The following is a 27,013-nucleotide window of genomic DNA, read 5'->3' on the forward strand; positions in this document are numbered from 1 at the left end:
AAGTGTGAGAAAAGATCCTAAGCACGCTGCAATGGTCGGTCATAAGTGTGAAAAAAGATCCTAAGCATGCTGCAATGGTTGGTCATAAGTTGTAAGTGTGATTGGTGAGAAAAGGAACTTGGTCGTAAGTGTGAGAAAAGATCCTAAGCACGCTGCAATGGTCGGTCGTAAGTGTGAAAAAAGATCCTAAGCATGCTGCAATGGTTGGTCATAAGTGTGAAAAAAGGATCCTGGTTGTAAGTGTGAGAAAAGGAACTTGGTCGTAAGTGTGAGAAAAGATCCTAAGCACGCTGCAATGGTCGGTCATAAGTGTGAAAAAAGGATCCTGGTCATAAGTGTGAAAAAGGAACTGCCGTAAGTGTGAAAAAAGATCCTAAGCATGCTGCAATGGTTGGTCATAAGTGTGAAAAAAGGAACCTGGTCATAAGTGTGAAAAAAGGAAATTGGTCGTAAGTGTGAAAAAAGGAACTTGGTCGTAAGTGTGAAAAAAAGATCCTAAGCATGCTGCAATGGTCGGTCATAAGTGTGAAAAAAGGATCCTGGTTGTAAGTGTAAAAAAAGGAAATTGGTTGTAAGTGTGAACATAGGAACTTGGTCATAAGTGTGAAAAAAGATCCTAAGCATTCTGCAATGGTCGGTCATAAGTGTGAAAAAAGGATCCTGGTGGTAAGTGTGAAAAAGGGTCCTTTTTTTCCAGAGCCGCTGTCCATTTGGAAAGGGTCGCTAAGCGAAGCGTGGTTATTGGAGCATCGAGCTGCAGGGCGCCGGCGGGCGCTCTGCACATGGCCAGAGGTCCCCATTGCCGGATCTCCGCGGCGGCGGAGCAAGAGCCGGGCGGGGTTACATCAGTGCCGACGCGGCGGGCGGGGCGGGGCGGTCGGGGGGCCTGGCCGGGCCAGCCTATGAGACGGGCGAGGCGGGCGAGGCGGGCTCCTCTGCCCGGGCGGCCTCCGCGCCTCCCTCGCCCTTCTTAACCCGGAGCCCCCGCGGGCGGCTGCTGCTGCCGCTGCCGATCGGAGGCTGGGAAGCATGCCGGCGCCCTACACGCGGCTGGTGGGGTGAGCCAAGCGCCCGCGGCCTCCCCTCCCCACCTCCCCTTTGGCTTCCCCCCTTCTCTCCCTCCCTCCCTCCTTTCCCTCTTTTCCTCCCTTCTTTCATCCCTCTTTTCCTTCCTTCCCTCCGGCTCTCTGTCTCCCTCCCTCTTTTCCTTCCTTCTCTCCTTCTCTCCTTTCTTTTCCTTCCTTCTTTCATCCCTCTCCCTCTTTCCCTTCCTTCCCTCCAGCGCTCTGTCTCCCTCCCCCTTTTCCTTCCTTCTCTCCTTCTCTCCCTCCCTCCCTCCTTTCTTTCTTTTCCTTCCTTCTTTTATCCCTCTCCCTCTTTTCCTTCCCTCCAGCTCTCTGTCTCCCTCCCTCTTTTCCTTCCTTCCCTCCGGCTCTCTGTCTCCCTCCCTCTTTTCCTTCCTTCTCTCCTTTCTTTTCCTTCCTTCTTTCTTTTCCTTGCTTCTTTCATCCCTCCCTCCCTTCTTCTCTCCCTCTTTCCCTCCCTTCCCTCCAGCTCTCTGTCTCCCTCCCTCTTTTCCTTCCTTCTCTCCCTCTCTCCTTTCTTTTCCTCCCTTCTTTTATCCCTCTCCCTCTTTTCCTTCCCTCCGGCTCTCTGTCTCCCTCCCTCTTTTCCTTCCTTCCCTCCGGCTCTCTGTCTCCCTCCCTCTTTTCCTTCCTTCTCTCCCTCTCTCCTTTCTTTTCCTTCCTTCTTTTATCCCTCTCCCTCTTTTCCTTCCCTCCAGCTCTCTGTCTCCCTCCCTCTTTTCCTTCCTTCTCTCCCTCTCTCCTTTCTTTTCCTCCCTTCTTTTATCCCTCTCCCTCTTTTCCTTCCCTCCGGCTCTCTGTCTCCCTCCCTCTTTTCCTTCCTTCCCTCCGGCTCTCTGTCTCCCTCCCTCTTTTCCTTCCTTCTCTCCCTCTCTCCTTTCTTTTCCTTCCTTCTTTTATCCCTCTCCCTCTTTTCCTTCCCTCCAGCTCTCTGTCTCCCTCCCTCTTTTCCTTCCTTCCCTCCGGCTCTCTGTCTCCCTCCCTCTTTTCCTTCCTTCTCTCCCTCTCTCCTTTCTTTTCCTTCCTTCTTTTATCCCTCTCCCTCTTTTCCTTCCCTCCGGCTCTCTGTCTCCCTCCCTCTTTTCCTTCCTTCTCTCCCTCTCTCCTTTCTTTTCCTTCCTTCTTTTATCCCTCTCCCTCTTTTCCTTCCCTCCAGCTCTCTGTCTCCCTCCCTCTTTTCCTTCCTTCCCTCCGGCTCTCTGTCTCCCTCCCTCTTTTCCTTCCTTCTCTCCCTCTCTCCTTTCTTTTCCTTCCTTCTTTTATCCCTCTCCCTCTTTTCCTTCCCTCCGGCTCTCTGTCTCCCTCCCTCTTTTCCTTCCTTCTCTCCCTCTCTCCTTTCTTTTCCTCCCTTCTTTTATCCCTCTCCCTCTTTCCCTCCCTTCCCTCCGGCTCTCTGTCTCCCTCCCTCTTTTCCTTCCTTCTCTCCCTCTCTCCTTTCTTTTCCTCCCTTCTTTCATCCCTCTCCCTCTTTTCCTTCCTTCCCTCCAGCGCTCTGTCTCCCTTCCTCTTTTCCTTCCTTCTCTCCTTCTCTCCCTCCCTCCTTTCTTTCTTTTTCTTCCTTCTTTTATCTCTCTCCCTCTTTTCCTTCCCTCCAGCTCTCTGTCTCCCTCCCTCTTTTCCTTCCTTCTCTCCTTCTCTCCCTCCCTCCTTTCTTTTCCTTCCTTCTTTCATCCCTCCCTCCCTTCTTCTCTCCCTCTTTCCCTTCCTTCCCTCCAGCTCTCTGTCTCCCTCCCTCTTTTCCTTCCTTCCTCTCTGTTTTTCTCCCTCCCCCCTTTCCTGCCTTCTCTCCTTCCTTCATCCCTCCCTCTCTTTTCTTTCATTCCCTCCCTCTCTGTTTCTCTCTCTCCTTTCTTTCCTTCCTTCTTTCTTTCCTTTGTTACTTCCCTCTCTCTGTCTCCCTTCTCTCCCTCACCCTTCTTTTCATTCCTTTCCCCTTTCTCCCTCCCTCCCTCCTTTCTTTCTTTCCTCCCTTCCCTCTTTTCCTTCCTTCTTTCATCCCTCCCTCCCTTCTTCTCTCCCTCTTTTCCTTCCTTCCCTCCAGTTCTCCCTCTCCCTCCCTTTCTTCCCCCTCCCCCTTCCGCTTTTCCTTCTTTCACCCCTTCTCTCTCTCCCTCCCTTCTTTCCCCCCTTCCCTCTTCCTTCTTTCATTCCCTCCCTCCCTTCTTCTCTCCCTCTTTTCCTTCCTTCCCTCCAGTTCTCCCTCTCCCTCCTTTTCTTCCCCCTCCCCCTTCCGCTTTTCCTTCTTTCACCCCTTCTCTCTCTCCCTCCTTTTCTTCCTCTTCCCTCTTTTCCTTCCTTCTTTCATCTCTCCTTCCTTCCCTCTTCCTTCACCCCCTCTCTCCCTCCTTCCCTCCCTCTCCTTCTGTTCCTTCCTTCTGTCCTTCCTTCACCCGGATTGTTGTTGGGGGCGATATGCTGACTCTGTAAACCGCTTAGAGAGGGCTGAAAGCCCTATGAAGCGGTATATAAGTCTAACTGCTATTGCTATTGCTATCCCTCTCCCTCCTTTCTTCTCTCCCTCTCTCCCTCCCTCTTTCTTTTCTCTTCCTTCATCCCTCCCCCTCCCTCCTCCCTCTTTTCCTTCCTTCACCCCCTCTCTGCCTCTTTCCTTCCTTCTGTCCTTCCTTCATCCCTCTCCCTCCTTCTCTCCCTCCCTCTTTTCCTTCCTTCACCCCCTCCCTCTATTCCTTCCTTCATCCCTCCCCCTCCCTCCTTCCTTCTGTCCCTTCTTTCTTTCCCCCCTCTCTCTTTTCCTTTCTTCCCACCCTCTCTGTTTCCCCCCTCCCTCCTTTCCTTTCTTCCCTCCCTCCCTCTTTATTGCAGCCTCAGTTTTCTGCCTGTGAAATGGGCACAACAGGAAGCTGAGCAGGATCCAGAAGTCCTTTGTGTTCCCTTCCTGCCTGCTGGCCCCCAGCCTCATTTCAGGGGATTTAGCCCCCACCCCACACTCCCCAGACCTGAGTTTGGCCACCTCTCGAGCCTTCCCTTCTCCCCTGCCCTCAACCCCACTCCTTTCTAGCACTGATGAGGTTGCTTAGTGTGGTTGTGAAACGTCTGCATGCCAAAAACCAGGCTCAGAGAGCACCGTGGATCCCACAGTCTCCCTCCTCCTCTTCCTCCTCTCTTTGCGTGCTCCGCTTCCCTCCCTCCCTCCCTCCCTGCTGCAGGCCGGTCCCACAAAAGTTGTGGGTACGGGGAGAAAAGGGTGGTTGTGCGAACGGGGGATCGGCAAGGAAGCAGGGAAACTAGATTGCTCCGTTTTCCTGCCTCGCACATCTGTCTGGTTGGGAGGAGGGGGGGGGGAAGAACCATTGCTGCTTCTTCTACGTCGTCCTCCTCCTCACCAGGGACTAGCCCCCCCTTCCTCCCTTCAAGTCACCTTTCACCCACAAATTCATTCCAAAAGTCATGTTAGCTTTCCTCCCCCCTCTCTCTCTCTCTTTCTCTTTTATTTAAATTTCTTTTGCAAGGACTGCAGTTCGGATACAGTTAATCTGAATTGGATACAAAAAAAACAAAAACACCCAGGAAGATACTTTGACTTCCTTCTTCTCCCTCTCGCGCTATTTACACACACACACGCCAACACAAACACACACACACCCCAAGACAGAGAGAGGACTCCTCATCCTGCTTACAGCTTTGCAAATCCCTCTTGCGCCTAGTTTGAACCGAGCAAATAATGACTTTGGACACTAAAAGCTAGCCTTTGCCCATCTGCCCCCCCCCCCCCCCCGCATTTGTGTAGCTTGCGCACAAACTACACAATGCCAGGATGACACAACTTGGACATTGCCATGGAGTACACTTTGGCTGCAAAAATTCCTAGGAAAAAACAGGGGGTTGCGTAACTTTTGGGAAACTTTTTATTTGTTTTAAAAGAAAAGAGGGGAGGGGAAATATACACCCGGAGCCAACCAGATTGAGCAACGGAGAATGGGGAGGGAGTGTGTGAGTGTGTGTGTGTGTGTGTGTTTGTGTGCCTCAGTTTCCCAGGCGGCAAAATGGGTTGAAGAAGGACCAATGTTGTGTTGGGAAGAGTGTAACACCCAGCAAATGGGATTTTCTCCCTCCTAAGTCTTAAATTCACTGGGTTATCCTAATTCGCCGTGCAAACTTTGAACCGAAAATGTCTGTTTCAGAGGTCAGATGTGGACAGATGTGTTGTCTTAATTAATTAATGGATTTCATTATAATAATCATCTTCGGGCCTTGGTCTTCTCCTGTTTTTTGACCCTCAAGCAAAATAGACAGCCGTGAGATTTCCTGGGGGTCTCCTTTTCAGTTGCTAATTCAGTATTTCTTCACTGGATCAACTTTAAAAGGAAAAGACTTCGACTCCCAGAATTCCCCAGCCAGCTATGCAATGCTGACTGGGGAATTCTGGGAGTTGAAGTCCACAAAGTTATCCAGATTTCTAATCTTCATGCTGGCCTGGGGAATTCTGGGAGTTGAAGTCCATAAACTTATCCAGATTTCTAATCTTCATGCTGGCCTGGGGAATTCTGGGAGTTGAAGTCCACAAAGTTCTCCAGATTTCTAATCTTCATGCTGGCCTGGGGAATTCTGGGAGTTGAAGTCCATAAACTTATCCAGATTTCTAATCTTCATGCTGGCCTGGGGAATTCTGGGAGTTGAAGTCCACAAAGTTATCCAGATTTCTAATCTTCATGCTGGCCTGGGGAATTCTGGGAGTTGAAGTCCATAAACTTATCCAGATTTCTAATCTTCATGCTGGCCTGGGGAATTCTGGGAGTTGAAGTCCACAAAGTTCTCCAGATTTCTAATCTTCATGCTGGCCTGCGGAATTCTGGGAGTTGAAGTCCACAAAATTACTCAGATTTCTAATCTGCATGTTGGCCTGAGGAATTCTGGGAGTTGAAGTCCACAAAGCTATCCAGATTTCTAATTTGCATGCTGGCCTGTGGAATTCTGGGAGTTGAAGTCCACAAAATTACTCAGATTTCTAATCTGCATGTTGGCCTGAGGAATTCTGGGAGTTGAAGTCCACAAAGTTATCCAGATTTCTAATCTTCATGCTGGCCTGGGGAATTCTGGGAGTTGAAGTCCACAAAGTTATCCAGATTTCTAATCTTCATGCTGGCCTGGGGAATTCTGGGAGTTGAAGTCCACAAAGTTATCCAGATTTTTAATCTTCATGCCGGCCTGGGGAATTCTGGGAGTTGAAGTCCATGAAGTTATCCAGATTTGTAGACTCACTTAAGAACGGCAGCGTTCCACTTAACCAAAGCAGCGAGAAAAGTCGTACAATGGGACGAAATTCCCATGCACCAATTTCCCACTTAGCCCTGGTTATATTTTGAGGCTCGATTGTTGGCTGTAAATTGAGGACTCCCTGTGTGTAGCCTTTTGCAAAATAATAATAATAATAATAACAAGAACCACTTGGTTGACACCTGGGATGCTGGCAGCAACCTGTATCAACCATTAGCATCAGTCAATGGTATTTGTGATGCATTTTTGAATGTTCAGTTGGCTGAGTTTCATGTTTAAATAATAATAATAATAATAATAATAATAATAATAATAATAATAATAATACAGCAGCAAAAATTCACAGACTGACTACCTACAATGCCATGACCGCATTGCTAAGATCATTCACTGGAAATTGTGCCAAAAGTTTGGATTTGAGTACAGGAAAAACCACTGGGACCATCAGGTGGAGAAGTTTTTAGAGAATGAGAAAGCCAAGATCTTGTGGGACTTCAGAATCCAGACTGACAGGCACGTGGCCCACAACACACCTGACATAACAATAGTTGAAAAGAAAAAAAAAAGTATGGTCCATTGACATTGCAATACCTGGAGATGTACGAATCGAAGATAAACAGCAAGAAACAAAATCACAAAAGTCCCGGGACTTGCAAATTGAAGTTGAGCGACTGTGGAAAAAGAAATTGTGTGTTGTCCCGATTGTAATTGGAGTCCTTGGAGCAATACCCAAAGGGCTACCTCGCTATTTGGAAATTTAAAATTTATCAGACTTGAACATTCTGATTCTACAAAAAACCACCCTACTTGGAACAGCTTATATCCTCCGACGTTACCTTAACAGTTCCTAGGTCCTTGGTTAGGACTCGAGCTGTTGAGCTACCAACCAGCCCCAAAGGCTGTGAATCTCACCAAAGATTAAATAATAAACTGTTGATCACATCCTCAGCTGCTGTAAAAAAATCGCGCAGACTGATTATAAATTGCGGCACAATTCAGTAGCACAAATGATCCATTGGAATTTGTGCAAAAATTATAATATTAAAACAGCAACAAGCTGGTGGGAACATCAGCCTGAAAAAGTCACCGAAAATCAGATGGTCAAGATCTTGTGGGATTTCCGTATACAAATGGACAAAATACTGGCGCATAATACACCAGACATCACACTGGTTGAGAAAAATAAGGTCACAATCATAGACATCGCAATACCAGGTGATAGCAGGGTCGACAAGAAGGAACATGAAAAAATCGCAAGATACCAGGACTTAAAAATCGAAATTCAACGACTATGGCACAAACCAGCAGTGGTAATTCCAGTGGTAATTGGCACACTGGGTGCTATTCCAAAAGCACTGGAATTACATTTAAAACAGTTAAAAATGGACAAAATCACCATCAGTCAAATGCAAAAAGCCGCACTGCTTGGATCTGCACGCATATTACGAAAATACGTTACGACGTCCTAGGCCCCTGGGTGGGGCCCGACTAGTAACCAATGCCAAATCCGGCGAAACAACTGGCCGCTGTGATACAATTGTATAATAATAATAATATCTTCCGACGTTACCTTAACAGTTCCTAGGTCCTTGGTTAAGACTCGAGCTGTTGAACTACCAACCAGCCCCAAAGGCCGTGAATCTCACCAAAGATTAACACATCATCATCATCATAATAAATAAATAAACAAATAAATAAATAAAAATTAGTCTACTGAGATGCCAATGGATCTCTTCCCTCCCTTCAGCGTTGGGTGTGATTGCCAAGGGTGGCAAGATGCCAACTTCCTTTTTCATAAAGTGGCATTTCTTCGGGCAACAGAGAAGAGGGGGGCGGTTGTGCAAAGGCGAAGGGGATGCCCGGGAATTCCGGTTAAACCGGGAACAACAGGTTCCTAGATCTCAAGAATCAGCCGGGTTCCCGGGCGCCATCGCGATTTGCTTTTGCAGAGAAGCTTTGCCCTGGGGTGAAGATCCACCCTCGTGCCCGTTTGCTCCTTGATCCGGACTCGGTTTCTTGGCCCCGTGCCAAGCCTGGTTCCCTCGCAGGCGGGCAGAGGGTAGAAGGATGCCAACCGCTGCTTTCCAATCCCAGATCTGGGGTTTGAGGCGTGGTTTGCAAGAAGGATGGGTGCCAGGAGTTCCGTGGCAGGGATTTTCCCCCACCCTTCGCCCGCCCCGAAGATCCTGGAGGGCAGGAAACGAGCGTCATTGTTCAGGTTGTCCTTGACGCACGACCACAATGATGCCCAATATTCCTGTGGGCTGAGTGGGCCATCGGGCAAGCGAGTTTTGCCCCCTTGCTTGGCACCGTTGTTCAGTGAATCGCCGGACTTGTTAAGTGAGTCACACGGTTGTTAAGCGAATCGGGCTTTCCTAGTGACTTGGCTCATGAGAAGGTGCCCACAACTGAGTCCAGAATTTCTGTGGTTAAGTGAAACAGTCGTTAAGTGGGTTTTATCCCTATTTTTGCAACCATTGTTAAATGAATCGCTGCGTGTGTTAAGTGAGTCACACGGTTGTTAAGCGAATCGGGCTTTCCCGCTGATTTTGCTTGTGAGAAGGTGATCTCCATTGAGACCCAAATTTCTCTTCTTCAGTGAGAGAGTCCCTAAAATGGGTTTTAGCCCATTTTACAGCCTTTCCTGTTAACACAGTTGTTAAGTGAATCACTGCAGTGTTTAAGGGAGTCACATGGTTGTTAAGCGAATCGGGCTTTCCCAGTGGCTTTGCTTGTGACAAACTGAGCCCCGAATTTCTGTTGCTAAGTGAGACAGTCGTTAAGGGGCTTTTTACCCCATTTTGCAATCTTTCTTGACACAGTTGTTAAGTGAATCGCATGTGTTAAGTGAGTCACACGGTTGTTAAGCGAATCGGGCTTTCCCAGTGGCTTTCCTTGTGACAAACTGAGCCCCGAATTTCTGTTGCTAAGTGAGACAGTCGTTAAGGGTTTTTTGCCTTTCTTGGCACAGTTGTTAAGTGAGTCACTCGTTGACGTTGCTTGTCGGAAGGTCGCAAACGGGGAATCACGTGACCCCAGGATGCTGCAACCGTCATAAATACGAGGCAGGGGCCAAGCGTCCACATTTTGATCACGTGACAGTCGTAAGTGTGAAAAACTCTCCTCAGTCCCTTTCCTCGGTGCTGTTGTGACTTGGAACGGTCGCTAAATGAACTGTTGTAAGTTGAGGACTACCTGGAGTAGAATTGAGCAGCTGGGGTTTAACAACAGCGTTGGCTTTTGCAGCCCCTTTGATATGATTGGGGGGGGGGTCTGAAAAGAAACTGGAGTTTCTCTAATTGAGCAATGGAAAATAAGATTAAAAATTAAAATTAAAAATGCAGGTAGTCCTCAACTTACGACAGTCCATTTAGTGACCGTTCAAAAGTTACACCATCCCTGGAAAAAGCGGGCTGTTTTTTTCACACTTAACGCCCGTTGCACCGTCCCCGCGGTCCTGGGATTCAAATTCGGCCGCTTGGCAAAACCAACTCCTATTTACGACGGGCGCAGAGAGGTGGGGCGTGGGAATCACACGCCCTCCTGGGGAACAAGCCTGCCGGCGCAGTAAGGTTGTCGATGTTGTGCGGTTGTGTGGTACCGTGCGTAATTTGTGCACCTCGTCGGATTCGTCTTCCGATCCAAGATCACATTTCGGGGGAAGAAAATATATATATCCGTTTTTGACACTCGCGGGAGCCATGGAAAAACTTTGCATGAGCAAAGGGTGCCTTCCCTACACACACACACACACACACACACACACACACACACAAACAAACACAGAGACACACACAGAGTGTGAGAATTGTGCGTTGTGGGAAAATCAGCCACAGATTAAATCTGGTGGTGTGTATTTAATTAGGGTGATACTTTTTAGCTCGTTCCAACCTCCAGTTTTCTCAGATGTTCCCCCACTCCCCGCGCGCATTCCGGCTGGCTCGGGAGGGGACGCAGCCCGTAGGGGAGTGCTTGCACGGACCACACTGAAACACGCTCGGCCATATTTTATAGAGAGCGCTGAATTGTGCATTTTGCGTGCGACCCATCAGCTTTTAAAAGGGAGCTTGGAAGCCGTCGCGCTTGGATTGGCAAAGCTGATGTTTGTGAACACAATAATAAGCGGTATTTTTGACCCTTGGCAATTTTAAGATTGGGTGGACTTCAACTCCCAGAATTCCCCAGTCAGCTTGCTTTGAGATGCATGGACTTTCCCAGAATTCCCCAGCCAGCATGCTTTAAGATGGGTGTACCTCAACTCCCAGAATTCCCCAGCCAACATGCTTTTAGATGGGTGGACTTCAACACCCAGAATCCCCCAGTCAACATGCTTTCAGATGGGTGGACTTCAACTCCCAGAATTCCCCAGTCAGCTTGCTTTGCGATGCATGGACTTTCCTAGAATTCCCCAGCCAGCATGCTTTCAGATGGGCGGACTTCAACTCCCAGAATTCCCCAGCCAGCATGCTTTAAGAGGGGTGGACTTCAACTCCCAGAATTCCTCAGCCGACATGCTTTAAGAGGGATGAACTTCAACTCCCAGAATTCCCCAGCCAGCATCCTTTAAGACTGACGGACTTCAACTCCCAGAATTCTCCAGCCGACATGCTTTAAAAAGGGATGGACTTCAACTCCCAGAATTCCCTGGCCAGCATGCTTTAAGAGGGGTGGACTTCAACTCCCAGAATTCCCCAGTCAGCATGTTTTAAGGGGTGGATTTCAACTCCCAGAATTCCCCAGTCAGCATGTTTTAAGATGGATGGACCTCAACTCCCAGAATTTCCCATCCAGCATGCTTTAAGATGGACGGACTTCAACTCCCAGAATTCCCCAGCCAACATGCTTTAAGATGGGTGGACCTCAACTCCCAGAATTCCCCATCCAGCATGCTTTAAGATGGACGAACGTCAACTCCCAGAATTCCCCAGACGAATTGCTTTAAGATGGATGGACCTCAACTCCCAGAATTCCCCAGCTGACATGCTTTAAAAAGGGGTGGACTTCAACTCCCAGAATTCCCCAGCCAGCATGCTTTAAGATGGGTGGACCTCAACACCCAGAATTCCCTAGCCAGCATGCTTTAAGATCAGTGGATTTCAACTCCCAGAATTCCCCAGTCAGTATGCTTTAAAATGGGTGGACCTCAACATCCATAATTTCCCAGCCGACATGCTTTAAGAGGGGTGGACTTCAACTCCCAGAATTCCCCAGCCAGTATGCTTTAAGATGGGTGGACTTCAACTCCCAGAATTCCCTAGCCAGTATGCTTTAAGATCGGTGGATTTCAACTCCCAGAATTCCCTGGCCAGCATGATTTAAGAGGGGTGGACTTCAACTCCCAGAATTCCCCAGCCGACATGCCTTAAGAGAGGTGGACTTCAACTCCCAGAATTCCCCAGCCAGCATTCTTTAAGATGGGTGGACTTCAACTCCCAGAATTCACAGCTGGCTATGGAATTCTGGGAGTTGTAGTCCACCCCTCTTAAAGTTGCTAAATGCTGCAATAGTGTGTTTTTCTGAGGAAAAAATGTTCCCCTTACAGCAAAATTAGACCGTTAAACTACCGTGTTCCTATCTTGCGTGTGCGTGGAGTAAGAAGAACACGCGCAAAGAACAATGATTTCCAAATTGCATATTTGCCAATATGGCTGCTATCTCTTGCGCTGACGTTCTCTGGCTGTCTTTGGTTCAGCCGGGTCAACACAACTGTTTCGGATAGGTTGCCTCATTCTCTGAGCACGTACAAAGTTCACACACACACAGGCCTTCCCGCTTCGGTGCAAAGTTGTGCCAAATCTATCCACGTCGGTGAAATCTTGGCATAGAGGCCTTGGACTTATGAGAGTCGGGGGTACAACTCTGTGGTGGTTCGGTTCGAGAAATTGTCGTCCTCAATTTACGACCACTTTTGACAGGGGTGGGTTCCAGCAGGCTACTACTGCCGGTTCGCTCGTGTGCATGCTTTGCGCGCCTGCGCAGTACAAGTAAAAATTTTCGGCGCATGCGCAGAACTTAGAAACAAAATGGCGGCAGATTTGTTGGTTATGTAAATCTTGCGTGCTCCGTGGCGTGAAATTTTTGGCCAGCGTTGTTAAGTGGGTCGCACGGCTGTTTGATGAATCTGGCTTCCTCGTTGACGTTGCTGACCAGGTTGTTGCAAAAGGGGGAAATCACGTGACACCGTCCCCTTCAGACACCGCAACCGTCATAAGTACATGTCAGTTGCCAAGCAAATCTGAATTTTGATCACGTGACTGAAACGGTGTGAAAAACGGCCCTCATTCACTTTTTTTTCAAGTGCCATTGTGACTTAGAACGGTCACTAAACAGATGGTCGTAAGTTGAGGACTGCCTGTCCATCCTGTCTCTGCCAGATCTTCACAAACACACACACACACACACACACACACTCACTCACTCACAGAGAGAGACCTATTACAGATAGTGCTCGACTTACGACCACAATTGAACCCAAAATTCCCATCACTGAGAGAAACATTCGTTCAGGGAATTTTCCCTCAGTTTATAACCTTTCATGCCACCGTTGTTAAGTGAAGCCCTGTCATTGTGTATGTTAATCGCAAGGTTGCTCAGTGAATCTGGCTACCCCCTCAACTTGGCTTGTCAGAAGTTCACACCTCGGGGACACTGCGACCACTCCGTCATAAGTATGAGTCCGTTGGCAAGCATCCAAATTTTGATCACACGATCCTGGGGATCCTAGTTGTACATGAGGAAAACAGCCATGTCCCTTTTTTTCCAGCACTGTCGTAATTTCGAACGGTCAGTAAATGAAATGTTGTAAGTTGAGGACTGCCTGTATTTTTTTTGGAGGGGGGAGATGATGGTTTGAGGCCTCTTTCCTTCTTCTAACTCTTGGAAATTGTGGGAGCTTCATCACTGGAGGCTGTCGGAAATGGTGTAGGGCAGCTGTAACCAACCTGCGGCTCCGGAGCCGCATGTGGCTCTTTTATCCCTCTGCTGTGGCTCCCTGTCGCCGGTTGGCTCCACAATTGATAGGACTTTCGGTTAGGACAGGTAGAGGAAAAAGGACACCGCGCTAGGAGGAGACTCTTTGGATAGGGGGCTTCCGGTTAGGACCTTTGTGCCTCTTTGAGTGTTTAAGGTTGCGACCCCTGGGGTAGGGTCTCCTGCTTGGATGGGGGTTGGACTAGATGACCTACAAGGTCCCTTCCAACTCCGTTCATCTCATTCTAATCCTCTTTTTTCCAGCCGTGGAGCCTTCACGCTTCGGAGATGGTCTGCCGTGCCGGTGCGTTGGGCCCACGCCCCCCGCGTGCTCCACGGCGACTTGGCCAAACTCTCCGGCCGGGCGCAGGAGTTTGTCGAGCAAGGGCTGCGACTCTGCCAGCCGGACAGCCTCCACATTTGTGACGGGACGGAAAAAGAGAGCACCAAAATCTTGAATCTCCTTGAATCGGAAGGCGTCATCAAGCCGTTGACGAAATACGAGAACTGGTAAGCCCCCCGTCCGGTTGTCCTCTCTTGCAGGGTGGGGTGCGGAGGGAGGAAGGCCAGTTCTGGTAGGGCCTGGGGACGATGGGAGTTGGAGTCCTGGATGGTCACACCGGATTTTGCATTTGCAAAATTTGCAAGTATTTTGCTTTCCTTCCTTCCGCAGCTGGCTGGCAAAAACCGACCCCAAGGATGTCGCCAGGGTGGAGAGCCGGACGGTCATCGTTACGGAGAACCAGAGGGACACGATTCCCGTCACGGCCCCGGGGGTCAAGGGTCAGCTGGGCAACTGGATGAACCCCCAAAAGTTTCAAGAAGCGGTGGACGATCGGTTCCCGGGTTGCATGAAAGGTGAATGGGACGGGGAATAGGGGTGTGCGCGTGTGGCTTGACAATCTGAGATTGAGCCGAGGATAGAGGGGAAAATAATTTGAACCCAGGGCCAGTTCCTCCCTTGCCGTTAGTCCCGCTTGGCCCCGCCAGTTCAAATCCTTCTTCCTCCCGACTTTCTCTTCTGGAGAAAGGAATCCGCTTATCCATCCCTGCTAAATCTTTTCTGATGCTTTTGGATTTACTGCATTTTTAGAGCTCTGTTTTTCCAAACACTGGAAGTTTAAGGTGTGTGGACTCCCAACTCCCAGAGTTCTCCAGCTGGCCATGGAGTCCCGGGAGTTGGGATTCTGGGAGGGGAGGAGGGGTTAGAAGGAGGAGGAAGAGGGGGTAGAGAAGTAGGGGAGGAGGAGAGGAAGAGGAGGAGGGGTTAGGAGGAAGAGGAGGAGGAAGAAGGGGTAGAGAAGTAGGGGAGGAGGAGAGGAAGAAGAGGAGAAAAAGGGGTTAGGAGGAGGAGGAGGAGGAAGAGGGAGTAGAGAAGTAGGGGAGGAGGAGAGGAAGAAGAGGAGGAGAAAAAGGGGTTAGGAGGAGGAGGAAGAGGGGGTAGAGAAGTAGGGGAGGAGGAGAGGAAGAAGAGGAGGAGAAAAAGGGGTTAGGAGGAGGAGGAGGAGGAAGAGGGGATAGAGAAGTAGGGGAGGAGGAGAGGAAGAAGAGGAGGAGGAGGTGTTAGAAGGAAGAGGAGGAGGAAGAGGGAGTAGTGGAGGAGGGGAGGGAAAAGATGAAGGAGAGGAGAAGGAGGAGGAGGAGTTAGAAGGAAGAAGAGGAAGAGGGGTAGGGGAGGAGGAGAGGAAGAAGAGGAGGAGGAGAGGAGGAAGAGGGAGGAGAGGAGGAAGGGAGAGAAGAGATAAAGAAGAGGAGAAGAAGAGGAGGAGGAGGGGTTAAAAGTAGGGGAGAGGAAGAGGAGGAAGTGTTAGAAGGAAGAGGAGGAGGAAGAGGGAGTAGTAGAGGAGGGGAGGGAAAAGATGAAAGAGAGGAGAAGGAGGAGGAGGAGTTAGAAGGAAGAAGAGGAAGAGGGGTAGGGGAGGAGGAGAGGAAGAAGAGGAGGAGGAGAAGAGGAAGGGAGAGAAGAGATAAAGAAGAGGAGGAGGGGTTAAAAGTAGGGAAGAGGAGGAGGTGTTAGAAGGAAGAGGAGGAGGAAGAGGGCGTAGAGGAGGAGAGGAGGGAAGAGATGAAGAAGAGGAGAAGAAGGAGGAGGGGTTAGAAGGAAGAGGGGTAGAGAAGCACCCTCTGAGGTCCCTTGACCGAACTTCAGGAGCCCAGCAACATGGGTCCATTGACAGTCACCTGTAACATCATTGCGGTCATATGTCGAGGACTACCTGTATGTGACGTTACGACATACGACCGTCATGGATAGGTTTCGTGATGTTTGTATGTCTAGGCCACCGCACCAGCTTTAACCATAGGATCATCATCTTTTAACGACCCCGTAATAATCCCTTGCGGGGTGGAGTCTGGGCAAATGAATGGAGTTGAGTATTTACTGGCTGGATGCCTTTCCCTGTTGCCAATATGGAGTTTTGTTCAGCAGATATATTCTCATTGTGCCCGAAAGAGAAATATCAGCCTCTACCTAGGATTGAACTCACGGCCTCCTGATTCTGAGGGAAAAGCTCTGCCTCTACGCCACCACACCACTCGTTATTGTTACTAGTGTGTTTTTTTTTAATTATGCGCTCAATTTTTCTTCCTCTCTCGGGTCCGTCTCCTCTCGCAGGGCGCACCATGTACGTCATCCCCTACAGCATGGGCCCCCTCGGTTCGCCCCTGTCCAAAATCGGGATCCAGCTGACAGATTCGGCCTACGTGGTCGCCAGCATGAGAATCATGACGCGGATGGGCTCGGCGGCCCTCCGCGCGCTTGGAGACGGCGAGTTCGTCAAGTGCCTGCATTCGGTGGGGCGGCCTTTGCCCCTTAGCGGTAAGCCCCCACCCTGAATGAGGGGAGCCCCTCTTTCTCGGGGTTCCATTACTTCTCTGTTTCTGCGACACGGAAGCGATGCGTGAGAACACGACAAAAAAGTCGGGTTGGTGCAAAACGAGTAGCAAAGAGGTTGCTTGGAAAACAAGTCTGCATTTGGCATTCACTAGTCTAGGCCAGTGTTTCTCAATCTTCTCTGCTTTAAGGTGTGTGGACTTCAATTCCCAGAATACCTCACCCAGGTTTCTCAGAGTTGAAGTCCACCTATCATAAAGCATGTTGGCTGAGGGATTCTGGGAGTTGAAGTTCATCCATCTTAAAGCATGCTAGCTGAGGAATTCTGGAGTTGAAGTCCAGGCATCTTAAAGCATGTTGGCTGAGGAATTCTGGGAGTTGAAGTCCATGTAGGTTAAAGCATGTGGGCTGAGGAATTCTGGGAGCTGAAGTCCATGTAGGTTAAAGCATCCTGGCTGAGGAATTGTGGGAGTTAGAGCCCAGGCATCTTAAAGCATGCGGGCTGAGGAATTCTGGGAGTTGAAGTCAATGTATGTTAAAGCATGCTGGCTGAGCAATTCTGGGAGTTAGAGCCCAGGCATCTTAAAGCATGCGGGCTGAGGAATTCTGGGAGTTGAAGTCCAGGCATCTTAAAGCATGTGGGCTGAGGAATTCTGGGAGTTGAAGTCCAGGCATCTTAAAGCATGTGGGCTGAGGAATTCTGGGAGTTGAAGTCCATGTATGTTAAAGCATGCTGGCTGAGGAATTCTGGGACTCCATGTATGTTAAAGTTTGTTGGATGAGGAATTCTGGGAGTTGAAGTCCAGGCATCTTAAAGCATGCGGGCTGAGGAATTCTGGGAGTTGAAGTCCAGGCATCTTAAAGCATGCTGGCTGAGGAATTCTGGGATTTGAAGTCCATGTATGTTAAAGCATGCTGGCTGAGGAATTCTGGGACTCCATGTATGTTAAAGCATGCTCACTGAGGAATTCTGGGAGTTGAAGTCCAGGCATCTTAAAGCATGTGGGCTGAGGAATTCTGGGAGTTGAAGTCCATGTATGTTAAAGCATGCTGGCTGAGGAATTCTGGGACTCCATGTATGTTAAAGTTTGTTGGATGAGGAATTCTGGGAGTTGAAGTCCAGGCATCTTAAAGCATGCGGGCTGAGGAATTCTGGGAGTTGAAGTCCAGGCATCTTAAAGCATGCTGGCTGAGGAATTCTGGGATTTGAAGTCCATGTATGTTAAAGCATGCTGGCTGAGGAATTCTGGGACTCCATGTATGTTAAAGCATGCTCACTGAGGAATTCTGGGAGTTGAAGTCCAGGCATCTTAAAGCATGCGGGCTGAGGAATTCTGGGAGTTGAAGTCCATGTAGGTTAAAGCATGCAGGCTGGGGAATTCTGGGAGTTGAAGTCCACCCATCTTAAAGTTGATAAGCTTGGGAAACAATGGGATAGACTCATGATGGCGAAACTATGGCATGCGTGCCACAGGTGGCACGCAGAGCCATTTGTCAGAGCACGCGAGGCGCTGAGTTCATCCTTTTTTAAAGCCATTGTTCGTCCTCCCCAGGCTCCAGAGGCTTTATAGCAGCCTGGGGAGGGCGAAAAGAGCCCCCCCCCCCCCGCGCACCACCGGAGGCCCTCCGGAGGATTCATGAGCTTCCCTGAAGCCTCTGGAGTGCAAAAAAAAGGCCCTACGGGCAAACCGGAAGTTCAGGAACGGACTTCCGGTTTGCTCGGAGGGTCGTTTTGACAGCTCCGGAGGCTTCAGGGAAGCCGTCTGAAGGTCCCTGAAGGCTTCGGAGGGGGGGGGGAGCTCCTGTAGTGCGCGCATGCGCACTGGGGAGGGTTGCGCATTGCATTATGGGTGCGGCGCGTCCGCACATGACCCCCCTGTGCTCCCCCCACTTATGGCACGCGAGCCAAAAATGGTTCGCCATCGTTGGGATAGACCGTTTCCAAGTCCATTACTAAGAATTCAGGCTATTGAAGCCCATAATTTCCAGATGTGCGAAGCCAGAGGACATTATTCCAGAGGTTTTGGGAGTTCTGCTGCCCGAATTCCCTGTGTCTGGCTCCGGCCCATGTTCGAACCCCCAGTCTGCCGGTGATTCAAACAATGCTAGAAGACCCTTTGTGTCCAAATCCTGATGTCCGGTCCCTAACATTTCTTCTTCTCCTTCTCCTTCTCCTTCTTCCTTCTTCCTTCATCTTCTTCTTCTTCTCCTCCTTGTTTTTCTTCTCCTTGTTTTTCTTCTTCCTCCTCCTCTTTCTTCTTCTTCCTTCTTCTTTTTCTTCCTTCTTCCTCCTCCTTTCTTCTTCTTCCTTCTTCGTCTTCTATCTTTTCCTTTCTTTTTCTTTCTTCCTTCCTCCTCCTCCTTCCTTATTCTTCTTCCTTCTTCGTCATCTTCTTCCTCTTTCTTTCTTTCTTTCTTTCTTTCTTCCTTCCTTCTTCCTTGTCTTCTTCTCCTTTTTCTTCTTCTTCTTCTTCTTCTTCCTCCTCCTCCTTCTTTTTCTTCTCCTTCTTCTCCTTCTCCTCCTTTCTTCTTTTTTTTTCTTCCCTTCTTCCTCCTCCTTCTCCTCCTGCAGAAGACCTCGTGAACAACTGGCCTTGCAATCCAGAGAAGACCTTGATCGCCCACGTGCCAAACCGCCGAGAGATCGTTTCTTTCGGCAGCGGCTACGGGGGCAATTCCTTGCTGGGGAAGAAATGCTTTGCCCTACGGATCGCTTCCTGCATCGCCAAGGACGAAGGCTGGCTGGCCGAGCACATGCTGGTGAGGGGGCGGGGGCGGGGCGTGGGATTGTAGGGGCAGGGGTCTGCATGGGTCTTCATGGCAAGAGGGGGCAGACTCCATGATCCGAGCCATTTGCAGAATTGCCCCATTGCGACATCTGAAAAAGTGGGAAAGGGGTGACTTTGATTGGCGCGGCTTCAGCGGCCATCTTGATTTTTTCCCTTCTCCGCAAAACCCCTTGGAATTTACAGGCAGTCCTCATTTTATGACCCCAATGTCCATTACGGGGACAGACGGGGTGGGTGGGGTGTCAAGTGAGTTTTGCCCCACGGCATTTCTTTGTCGCCGTGGTTAAAGCTGAATCATGGCGGTCGCTAAGCGAGCGACGCGTTTGTTAAGCGAATCTGGCTTCCGCCGTCGATTTTGCTCGTCAGAAGGTCGCAAAAGGGGATCGCGTGACACACACACACACACCGGGACGCTGCAACGGTCGTAAGTGTGAAAAACGGTCGCCGGTCTCTTTTTTCCCAACACCGTTGTAACTTTGAACTTCGATTGTAACTCTTTTTTCGCTTCCGTTCTCATCTACGGCTTGGAGGGAGAAGTCCGTCACCCCCTTTGCACTTTCTGTATGTGCTCAGGGGTACTCTTTCCCTCAATCGGTGACTGATCCCAAGGGTCCTTCCCCCCTTTCCCAAAGGCAACTGGACTTTCTTTCTTTCTTTTTCCTTGAAGAGGTTTCACTTCTCATCCGAGAAGCTTCTTCGAGTTCTACTGAAGGAGAAACGTGGACTGAAGAAACCGAGGAGGCTTCTCGGATGGGAAGTGAAACCTCTTCGAGGGAAAAAAAAAACACGTAGAAAGCCCAGTTGTCTTTGTGGGGGGAAAAAAGCACCATCGGGATCTAACCGGTTTCTTTCTTCCCATCTGCCCTCAAAGCCACCTAACCGTGGAACCCGTCAAGCGTGCAGCCCGTGCACCCTGGGGCACGGCTGCCGTGCCAGGCGTGGAGGATTGCAAAGTAGGACCGTGAAGTTTTTGGGGAAGAGGTGCCGCAGCGTGGGGTGGGGGGGCAAGGGTCGATTGCTGGGATCGAGCTGGTGATGGGCGGTGGGGGGTCGTGCGCAGAAAATTTGGTCCATCAGGCCAAAGGACAGCGGTTGCTGTTTGCATTACCTGGGAGTGATATTTAACGAGCAAACATTAATTGGTTAATGAGTGACAGATGCCGGCTGAAATCTCAACCGGATCGGGAGACGTTTGACGCAAGAAAAGGACAGCTTGGGTTGCGGGGGGGGGAGGGAGCATTGTCCTGAGACTGGGAGGACTGGATAGGTTGATGGGCAGGAGTGCAATACCCATTATGCCCAGCCAGCATGGTGATGGGGGACGATGGGAGCCGTAGTCCGGGCTGCAACAGGATGCCAGCTTCAGGAAAGACCAATGTTAAAAATTAAATAAAGAGTGAGAAGGGAGATTTGAGAGTACAATTCGCTGTAGATTTGCCAGGATTCATACACGACCTTTTCAAATTAGGTTTTCATGAACGAATGAATTAATCGGGATTTCTTTTTTTTAACACGAGGTTTGAATTTTTAGCAAACCGTACAGATTGCGTGATGTGCTCTTATCACAGGAGGAAGGGAACAACAATCCAGATTAACTTGAAGAATGCAATTGTTTTTGATTCAGTAATCAAGAATGCAATGCTTTTAAATCATTTCTAAGCATTATATTTGCCTAATAATTATTTTTAGTTAATCCAAATCGTTTTATTATTTATTATTTCGTAAATAAATATATTGTTTATTAAAAAATAATGTAAATTTGGACAAATTTGTGAAGTCTTTGAAGGGTTTTTTTTTTCCCTTCCGTGTGTGTCGTACACAAGCGAGCACGGAGTTAGGATTTAAACTTAATTTATTTTTTCTAAACGTGCAATGGTGAAATTATTTTCCCACCGATCCTCGTTCCAAGGAACAAACCTGAATATTTCCTTTTAACCGGCAAACGCAATGACCGTGAAGGGGAAAATTTGAGTTGTGCGTAGGGTAAACGATTAATGTAAGATAAAAAGGTTGGAAATCAAAGAGAAACGAACAGCAATGTTTTAAAAAAGGCCCCAATCTCAATGAAAGGTGAATTTTCCAAGAAAAATAAATCGTACTGCATTGCCTTAGAATTTCCTTTTTCATCAAGGCAAATGTGAAAAAGCAGGGTCAAACTCTAATTAAAAACTATATTAAAAAATCAGTATTTAGCTGAGTATTTGTCTTGCTTGGCCACTTAAAGACGTTCAGACTTCAATTCCCAGAATTCCCCAGTCAGCTATGTTCTTCTCCCTATGCGGGCTAGGGAATTCTGGGAGTCGAAGTCCACATGTTTTTAAATCAGTGTTTCTCAACCTTGGCAACTTGAAGATGTCCGGACTTCAACTCCCAGAATTCCCCAGCCAGCATTCGCTGGGAGTTGAAGTCTGGACATCTTCAAGTTGCCAAGGTTGAGAAACACTGTTTTAAATGGCCACACTTCAGAAAACCCACTTAACTCCACCCACTTAAATGACACAGGGAGTCCTCGACTTACGATCACACTTGAGCCCCAAATGTATGTTGCTAAGTGAGGCTTTTGTTCAGTGAGCTCGGCCCCCTTTTCTTGCCCCGGTTCTTAAGTGAATCGCTGCCGTTCTTAAATGAGTCACACGGTTGTTAAGTGAATCTGACGTCCCCGTTGACTTTGCCGGTCAGAAGGTCACAAAAGGGGATCGCGTAACCCCCGGGGGTCCCTGTGGCCGTCATAAATGTGAGTCGTTTTGTCAAGCATTCGGATGTCAATCCCGCGACCGCAGGGATGCGGCGACGGTCTTAAGAGTGGAAAGCTGTCATAAGTCACTTTTTTTCGTGCCGCCGTAACTTTGAACGGCCACTAAGTGAACTGCCGTAAGTCGAGGGCTATCTGTAAGGCAGCCAGCAGGGTTTTTTCGATGGGTGGATTTCATGCCGGCTGGGGAATTGTGGGAGTTTTAGTCCACCCATCTTAAACTTGCCAAGTTTGAAAAACACGGAGTTATTAACGCACTTTTGGACTGTGTGTTAACCCCTCCTCCTCCTCTTCCTAACCGAAAGCCCTATCAATTGTGGAGCTGATCGGAAAGCCCGCCCCTTGCCATAGAGTCTCCTCCTAGCACGCCCTGTTTTCCCCGCCCCCTAACCGGAAGCTCCTCTCAAAATTATGACGCCGACTGGGGATAGGGAGCCGCAGCAGGGGGGATGAAAGAACCACATGCGGCTCCGGAGCTGCAGGTTGCTGATCCCTAGATTAGGAAACGGGGAGAATCCACAGTGGTAACAGAGAGATGCAGAAGCCTCTAAACTATGATGGTTACCTGGATTTTTGTAATCGACGCCTGGCGGCCGAGGGAGGGCAAACCTAGTTTATTGCAAAGAAGAGTTTCGGCGTCTGCCAAATTGTGCCACGCTCTTCTCTACGGTTTCTTGCAGATTCTGGGACTCACCAACCCGGAGGGCAAGAAGAAATACGTGGCGGCCGCTTTCCCGAGCGCGTGCGGGAAGACCAACTTAGCCATGATGAATCCTACCTTGCCGGGCTGGCGCGTGGAATGCGTCGGGGACGATATCGCCTGGATGAAGTTCGACAGCGAAGGTGAGTCGGAGGCTGGGGCTGGCTGAGAAAGCGGCAGGGCAGTGTGCTTTAGGGGGGAAAGCAGGGTAGTCCTCGGCTTACGGCCGCAGTGGGACATCCGTCACTAAGCGAAGCAGCAATACAGGAAACAGAACCAATTTCAGCCAAAGCTCAGTGCCCGGTCTGGGAATAATAGAGTCTCCAGCACTCCAGGAACGCTCAGGGCACAAATTTGGTGTCCGGGTTTACGATGTTCTGAAGGAGGAGATCCGGAGACCGTCGCGGTGAGGAATAACCACCTGTTTGGGGTTTTTTTCCATCTGTAGGGTGTCTGCGTGCCATCAACCCCGAGAACGGCTTCTTCGGGGTGGCCCCAGGCACGTCCACTCGGACCAACCCCAACGCCATGCATACCATCCAGCGTAACACCATCTTCACCAACGTGGCCGAGACCAGCGAAGGCGGCGTCTATTGGGAGGGCATCGATCAGAGGATTCCGGAAGGGGTCACCATCACCACCTGGCAAGGAAAACCTTGGAAACCAGGTGAGGTCAGCTGTTGGGGGCAAAGTCAGGGACCCACTCACCCGGGCATGTTAGGAGAAGGAGCCCAGAGGCAAGAAAGAGCATTCACATCGATCGCAAAAAGCGTGGACTTCAACTCCCAGAATTCCCTTAGCCAGTGTGGCTGGCTGAGGAATTCTGGGAGTTGAAGTCCAGGCATCTCAAAGCAGGCTGGCTGCAGAATTCTGGGAGTTGAAGTCCACATATGTTAAAGCTTGCTGGCTGAGGAACTCTGGGAGTTGAAGTCCAGGCATCTCAAAGCAGGCTGGCTGCAGAATTCTGGGAGTTGAAGTCCACGTATGTTAAAGCTTGCTGGCTGAGGAACTCTGGGAGTTGAAGTCCAGGCATCTTAAAGGATGTTGGCTGAGGAATTCTGGGAGTTGAAGTCCAGCCATCTTAAAGTTTGTTGGATGAGGAATTTGGGGAGTTAAGATCCAGGCATCTTAAAGCATGCTGGATGAGGAATTCTGGGAGTTGAAGTCCAGGCATCTCAAAGCAGGCTGGCTGCAGAATTCTGGGAGTTGAAGTCCACGTATATTAAAGCTTGCTGGCTGAGGAACTCTGGGAGTTGAAGTCCAGGCATCTTAAAGTTTGTTGGATGAGGAATTTTAGGAGTTAAGATCCAGGCATCTTAAAGCATGCTGGATGAGGAATTCTGGGAGTTGAAGTCCAGGCATCTTAAAGCACACTGGCTGAGGAATTCTGGGAGTTGAAGGCAATGTTGTTATTTCTCAGAGAAAGATGCCCCTGTCCCTTTAATAGTCCCCCCTACCTTAATAGCATAAAACAGAGAGAGAGGTAGAAATAATCACCAACAAATAAGTTAAATCTTAACAACAAAGGCTAACATGAGAAGAACAGACCAAAGAATTCTGATTGTCCATTAGGCTCAAAGCTGGAGGTTGAAGAATGATCCTGTCGATCCCCTTTGAATTCCATCCTCTGCAGTGGATCATCGTCGAAATCCGATCATCACAATTCCTCCGTCTTTTCTTCTCTTTTCCCCCCAGGCGACCCACAACCTGCCGCTCATCCGAATTCTCGCTTCTGCGCCCCGGCTCGGCAGTGTCCCATTATGGATCCGGATTGGGAATCCCCCCAGGGGGTCCCCATCGACGCCATCATCTTTGGGGGCAGGAGGCCGGCAGGTAGGAACTCTGCCCCCCTCCCCCTCTCCCCCCCCCAAACATTGTTTTTCCTGGTCCGATGTTCTCGAGATCACCTCTTGGTGTCTTTTTCTTTTCTCCCTCTCCCAGGGGTTCCTTTGGTGTACGAGGCCTTCAACTGGCGCCATGGGGTGTTTGTGGGCAGCGCCATGCGGTCGGAGTCCACGGCGGCGGCTGAGCACAAAGGTGAGGGCTCCGGGTTCGAGACTGGCCGTGGCTTCCCGCCGTTTGGTGGGAGGGGTTACTTTCCCCTCCTGCTTAAGGCGGGAGAGAGATTTTGCGTGGGTGAGAAAAAGTGAATCCGATTAGGATGAAATAGAAAAATTAATTGATTCATATCGTTCAAAAGGAAGATAAGCCTAGAAACTTACCTACAGGCAGTCCTCGACTTATAGCGATTTGTTTAGTGACCGTCCGATCAGGGGTGCTGTTCACTCACTACCAGTTCACAAATGTGTGTGCGCGCACTCACTTCGGCGCGGGCGCTTTGATGGCGCGCACAACTTGCAGGTGTGCGCGCGGCTTGAAAACGTGCCGCCTACCGTATTTTTCGGAGTAGAAGACGCACCAACATTTTGAAGAGGTACATTAAAAACAAAGGTTTTGCACTCTGCAGGCCTCATTTTTTGTGAAAAATGGGGCATGCAGAGAGTTTGAGAGGCCTCCTCCGTATTCCATCTGTCGGCCAATGTCGGCTGGCGACTACTCGGAGGAGGGCCTTCTCTGTGGCTGCTCCAGCCCTTTGGAACGAGCTCCCCGTGGAGATTCGGACCCTCTCCACCCTTCAGGCCTTCCGGACGGCCGTGAAGACCTGGCTGTCCCAGCAAGCCTGGGGTTGAGTTCCCCCCCCCCCACTCGAATTTGCTGTGTCTGTTGTGCTTTTAAGTTGTTCGTATTGTCTGATTGTTTCTGTCTTACTTTTTGTAATTTCCCCTCCCTTGGCTTTTGTTCAGCCGCCCTGAGTCCCTTCGGGGAATAGGGCGGGCTACAAATTGAATAAACTCCAACTCCAACTCCTGGGTACTGGGGGAGCAAAAACGAGCAAAAAAACAGCCTCTTTTTAGCAAAAATGAGTCCATTTTTTGCCAAAAAAAAAAAGGCATGCATAGTATTTAGGAGGCTTGTAGAGAGCCGAGGTGGCGCAGTGGTTAAATGCAGCACTGCAGGCTACTTCAGCTGACTCCAGTTCGGCTGTTCAAATCTCACCGGCTCAGGGTTGACTCAGCCTTCCATCCTTCCGAGGTGGGTAAAATGAGGACCCGGATTGTTGTTGGGGGCGATATGCTGATTCTGTAAACCGCTTAGAGAGGGCTGAAAGCCCTATGAAGCGGTATATAAGTCTAACTGCTATTGCTATTGCTATTGCTCCTGGAGGCGGGGGGGGGGGGGGCAGAAATGTCTGCGTGCCATCAACCCTGAGAACGGCTTCTTCGGGGTGGCCCCGGGCCATTTTCTTGCTCGTTTTTGCCCTCCTCAGCCCCCAGGAGCACTCTACAATCCTCCTAAAAGTTACGCATGTCCATTTTTGCAAAGGAGGCAGGGTTTCAGGGGGCCAAAAATGCTGTATTCAGTGTATAAGATGCACCCAGATTTTCACCCCTTTTTTGGAGGGGGAAGGTGCGACTTATACACTGAAAAATACGGTAAATAGGACGGCATAGGACAGCATTTCCGTGTTGGGGGGGGGGGCAAATTGTTCACATCTCTCCTTCCTTTTCTCTTCCCCTCTTCTTTCCCCAGGAAAGGTCATCATGCACGACCCGTTTGCCATGCGCCCCTTCTTCGGCTACAACTTCGGCCGCTACCTGGAGCACTGGCTGAGCATGGAAGGGCGGAAGGGCGCCCGCCTTCCCAAAATTTTCCACGTCAACTGGTTCCGGAAAGATTCCGCCGGGAACTTCTTGTGGCCGGGTTTCGGGGAGAATTCCCGGGTCCTGGATTGGATCTTCCGCCGGGTGGACGGGGAAGAAAGCGCGAAGGAGACGCCCATCGGCTACGTCCCCAGAGAAGGCGCCTTAAACCTCTCCGGCCTCAGCCAGGTGAGCCACGCGGAGCTCTTCTCCCTGCCCAAGGAATTCTGGGAACAAGAGGTCCGCGAGGTGAGACAATACCTGACAGAACAAGTGCCGGAGGACTTGCCCAAGGAGGTCTTGAAAGAACTGGAAGCCTTGGAGACCCGGGTGAAGAAGATGTGAGGCACCTCAACCGTAGAAGATGTCCTGCCAAAGACCGAAGATTCTTCCCCTGGTTTTTTTTTCCGGAGGGAGGGGAAGAGAGCTATCAGGGGCCTTGTTTACAGAAGTATCCATTCCTCTTTTCTTAACCAGCTACGTCGCTCTAGTCTCAGGGGTCCCATGTCACATTTCTGAGGTCAGCTGATGGCCACCCCAACATTCTTCCTTCAGCCTTGCGTACCTTCCTCGAGCGGAGTCCCCTTGCTTTGAGACCTGTTGTTTTTGCTTCCTTCCTTCACGTCGGTCATTCTTTCAGCTCAGGGGAAACGGGAAAGGGGTTGGGGGGGGCTTTCATTTTACGTGCCTTCCGAGAGGTTGATTCTTCCCCGTGCATCTTCTCTGTAGGATCTCCTGCGATTGTTTGGCCTTGGACCAGCTGTCTTTTTTTCTCTATCTATCTATAAAAACAGCTGTGTGTTTGCGTGTGTGTGTGTTCCAGCATAACTCTGGAACGCCTGGGGCAATTTCAACCAAACTTGGTACACAGATGACTTCCTCTCTGGAGACAAATACTGTGGGGGTAAGACGCCCCTAACAACCCCTTCGGTGTGTGTGTTCTGTTAAG

At 49.7% G+C, this 27,013-nt stretch overlaps 1 protein-coding gene across 1 annotated transcript; it reads left to right on the forward strand.

Annotated features, from left to right (window-relative positions):
* Positions 1-948: 948 nt before the first annotated feature.
* Positions 949-26,733, forward strand: PCK2 (phosphoenolpyruvate carboxykinase 2, mitochondrial). The gene is made up of 10 exons (XM_032238247.1): positions 949-1,058; positions 13,554-13,799; positions 13,963-14,147; positions 15,904-16,107; positions 18,695-18,882; positions 22,344-22,506; positions 22,812-23,030; positions 24,059-24,196; positions 24,305-24,400; positions 25,955-26,733. The coding sequence occupies exons 1-10, from the start codon at positions 1,030-1,032 to the stop codon at positions 26,407-26,409; spliced, it is 1,923 nt and encodes a 640-aa protein (XP_032094138.1). The 5' UTR covers positions 949-1,029; the 3' UTR covers positions 26,410-26,733.
* Positions 26,734-27,013: the final 280 nt, after the last annotated feature.

This window comes from Thamnophis elegans, chromosome Z (genome assembly GCF_009769535.1).
Source record: "Thamnophis elegans isolate rThaEle1 chromosome Z, rThaEle1.pri, whole genome shotgun sequence".
NCBI lineage: Eukaryota > Metazoa > Chordata > Lepidosauria > Squamata > Colubridae > Thamnophis > Thamnophis elegans.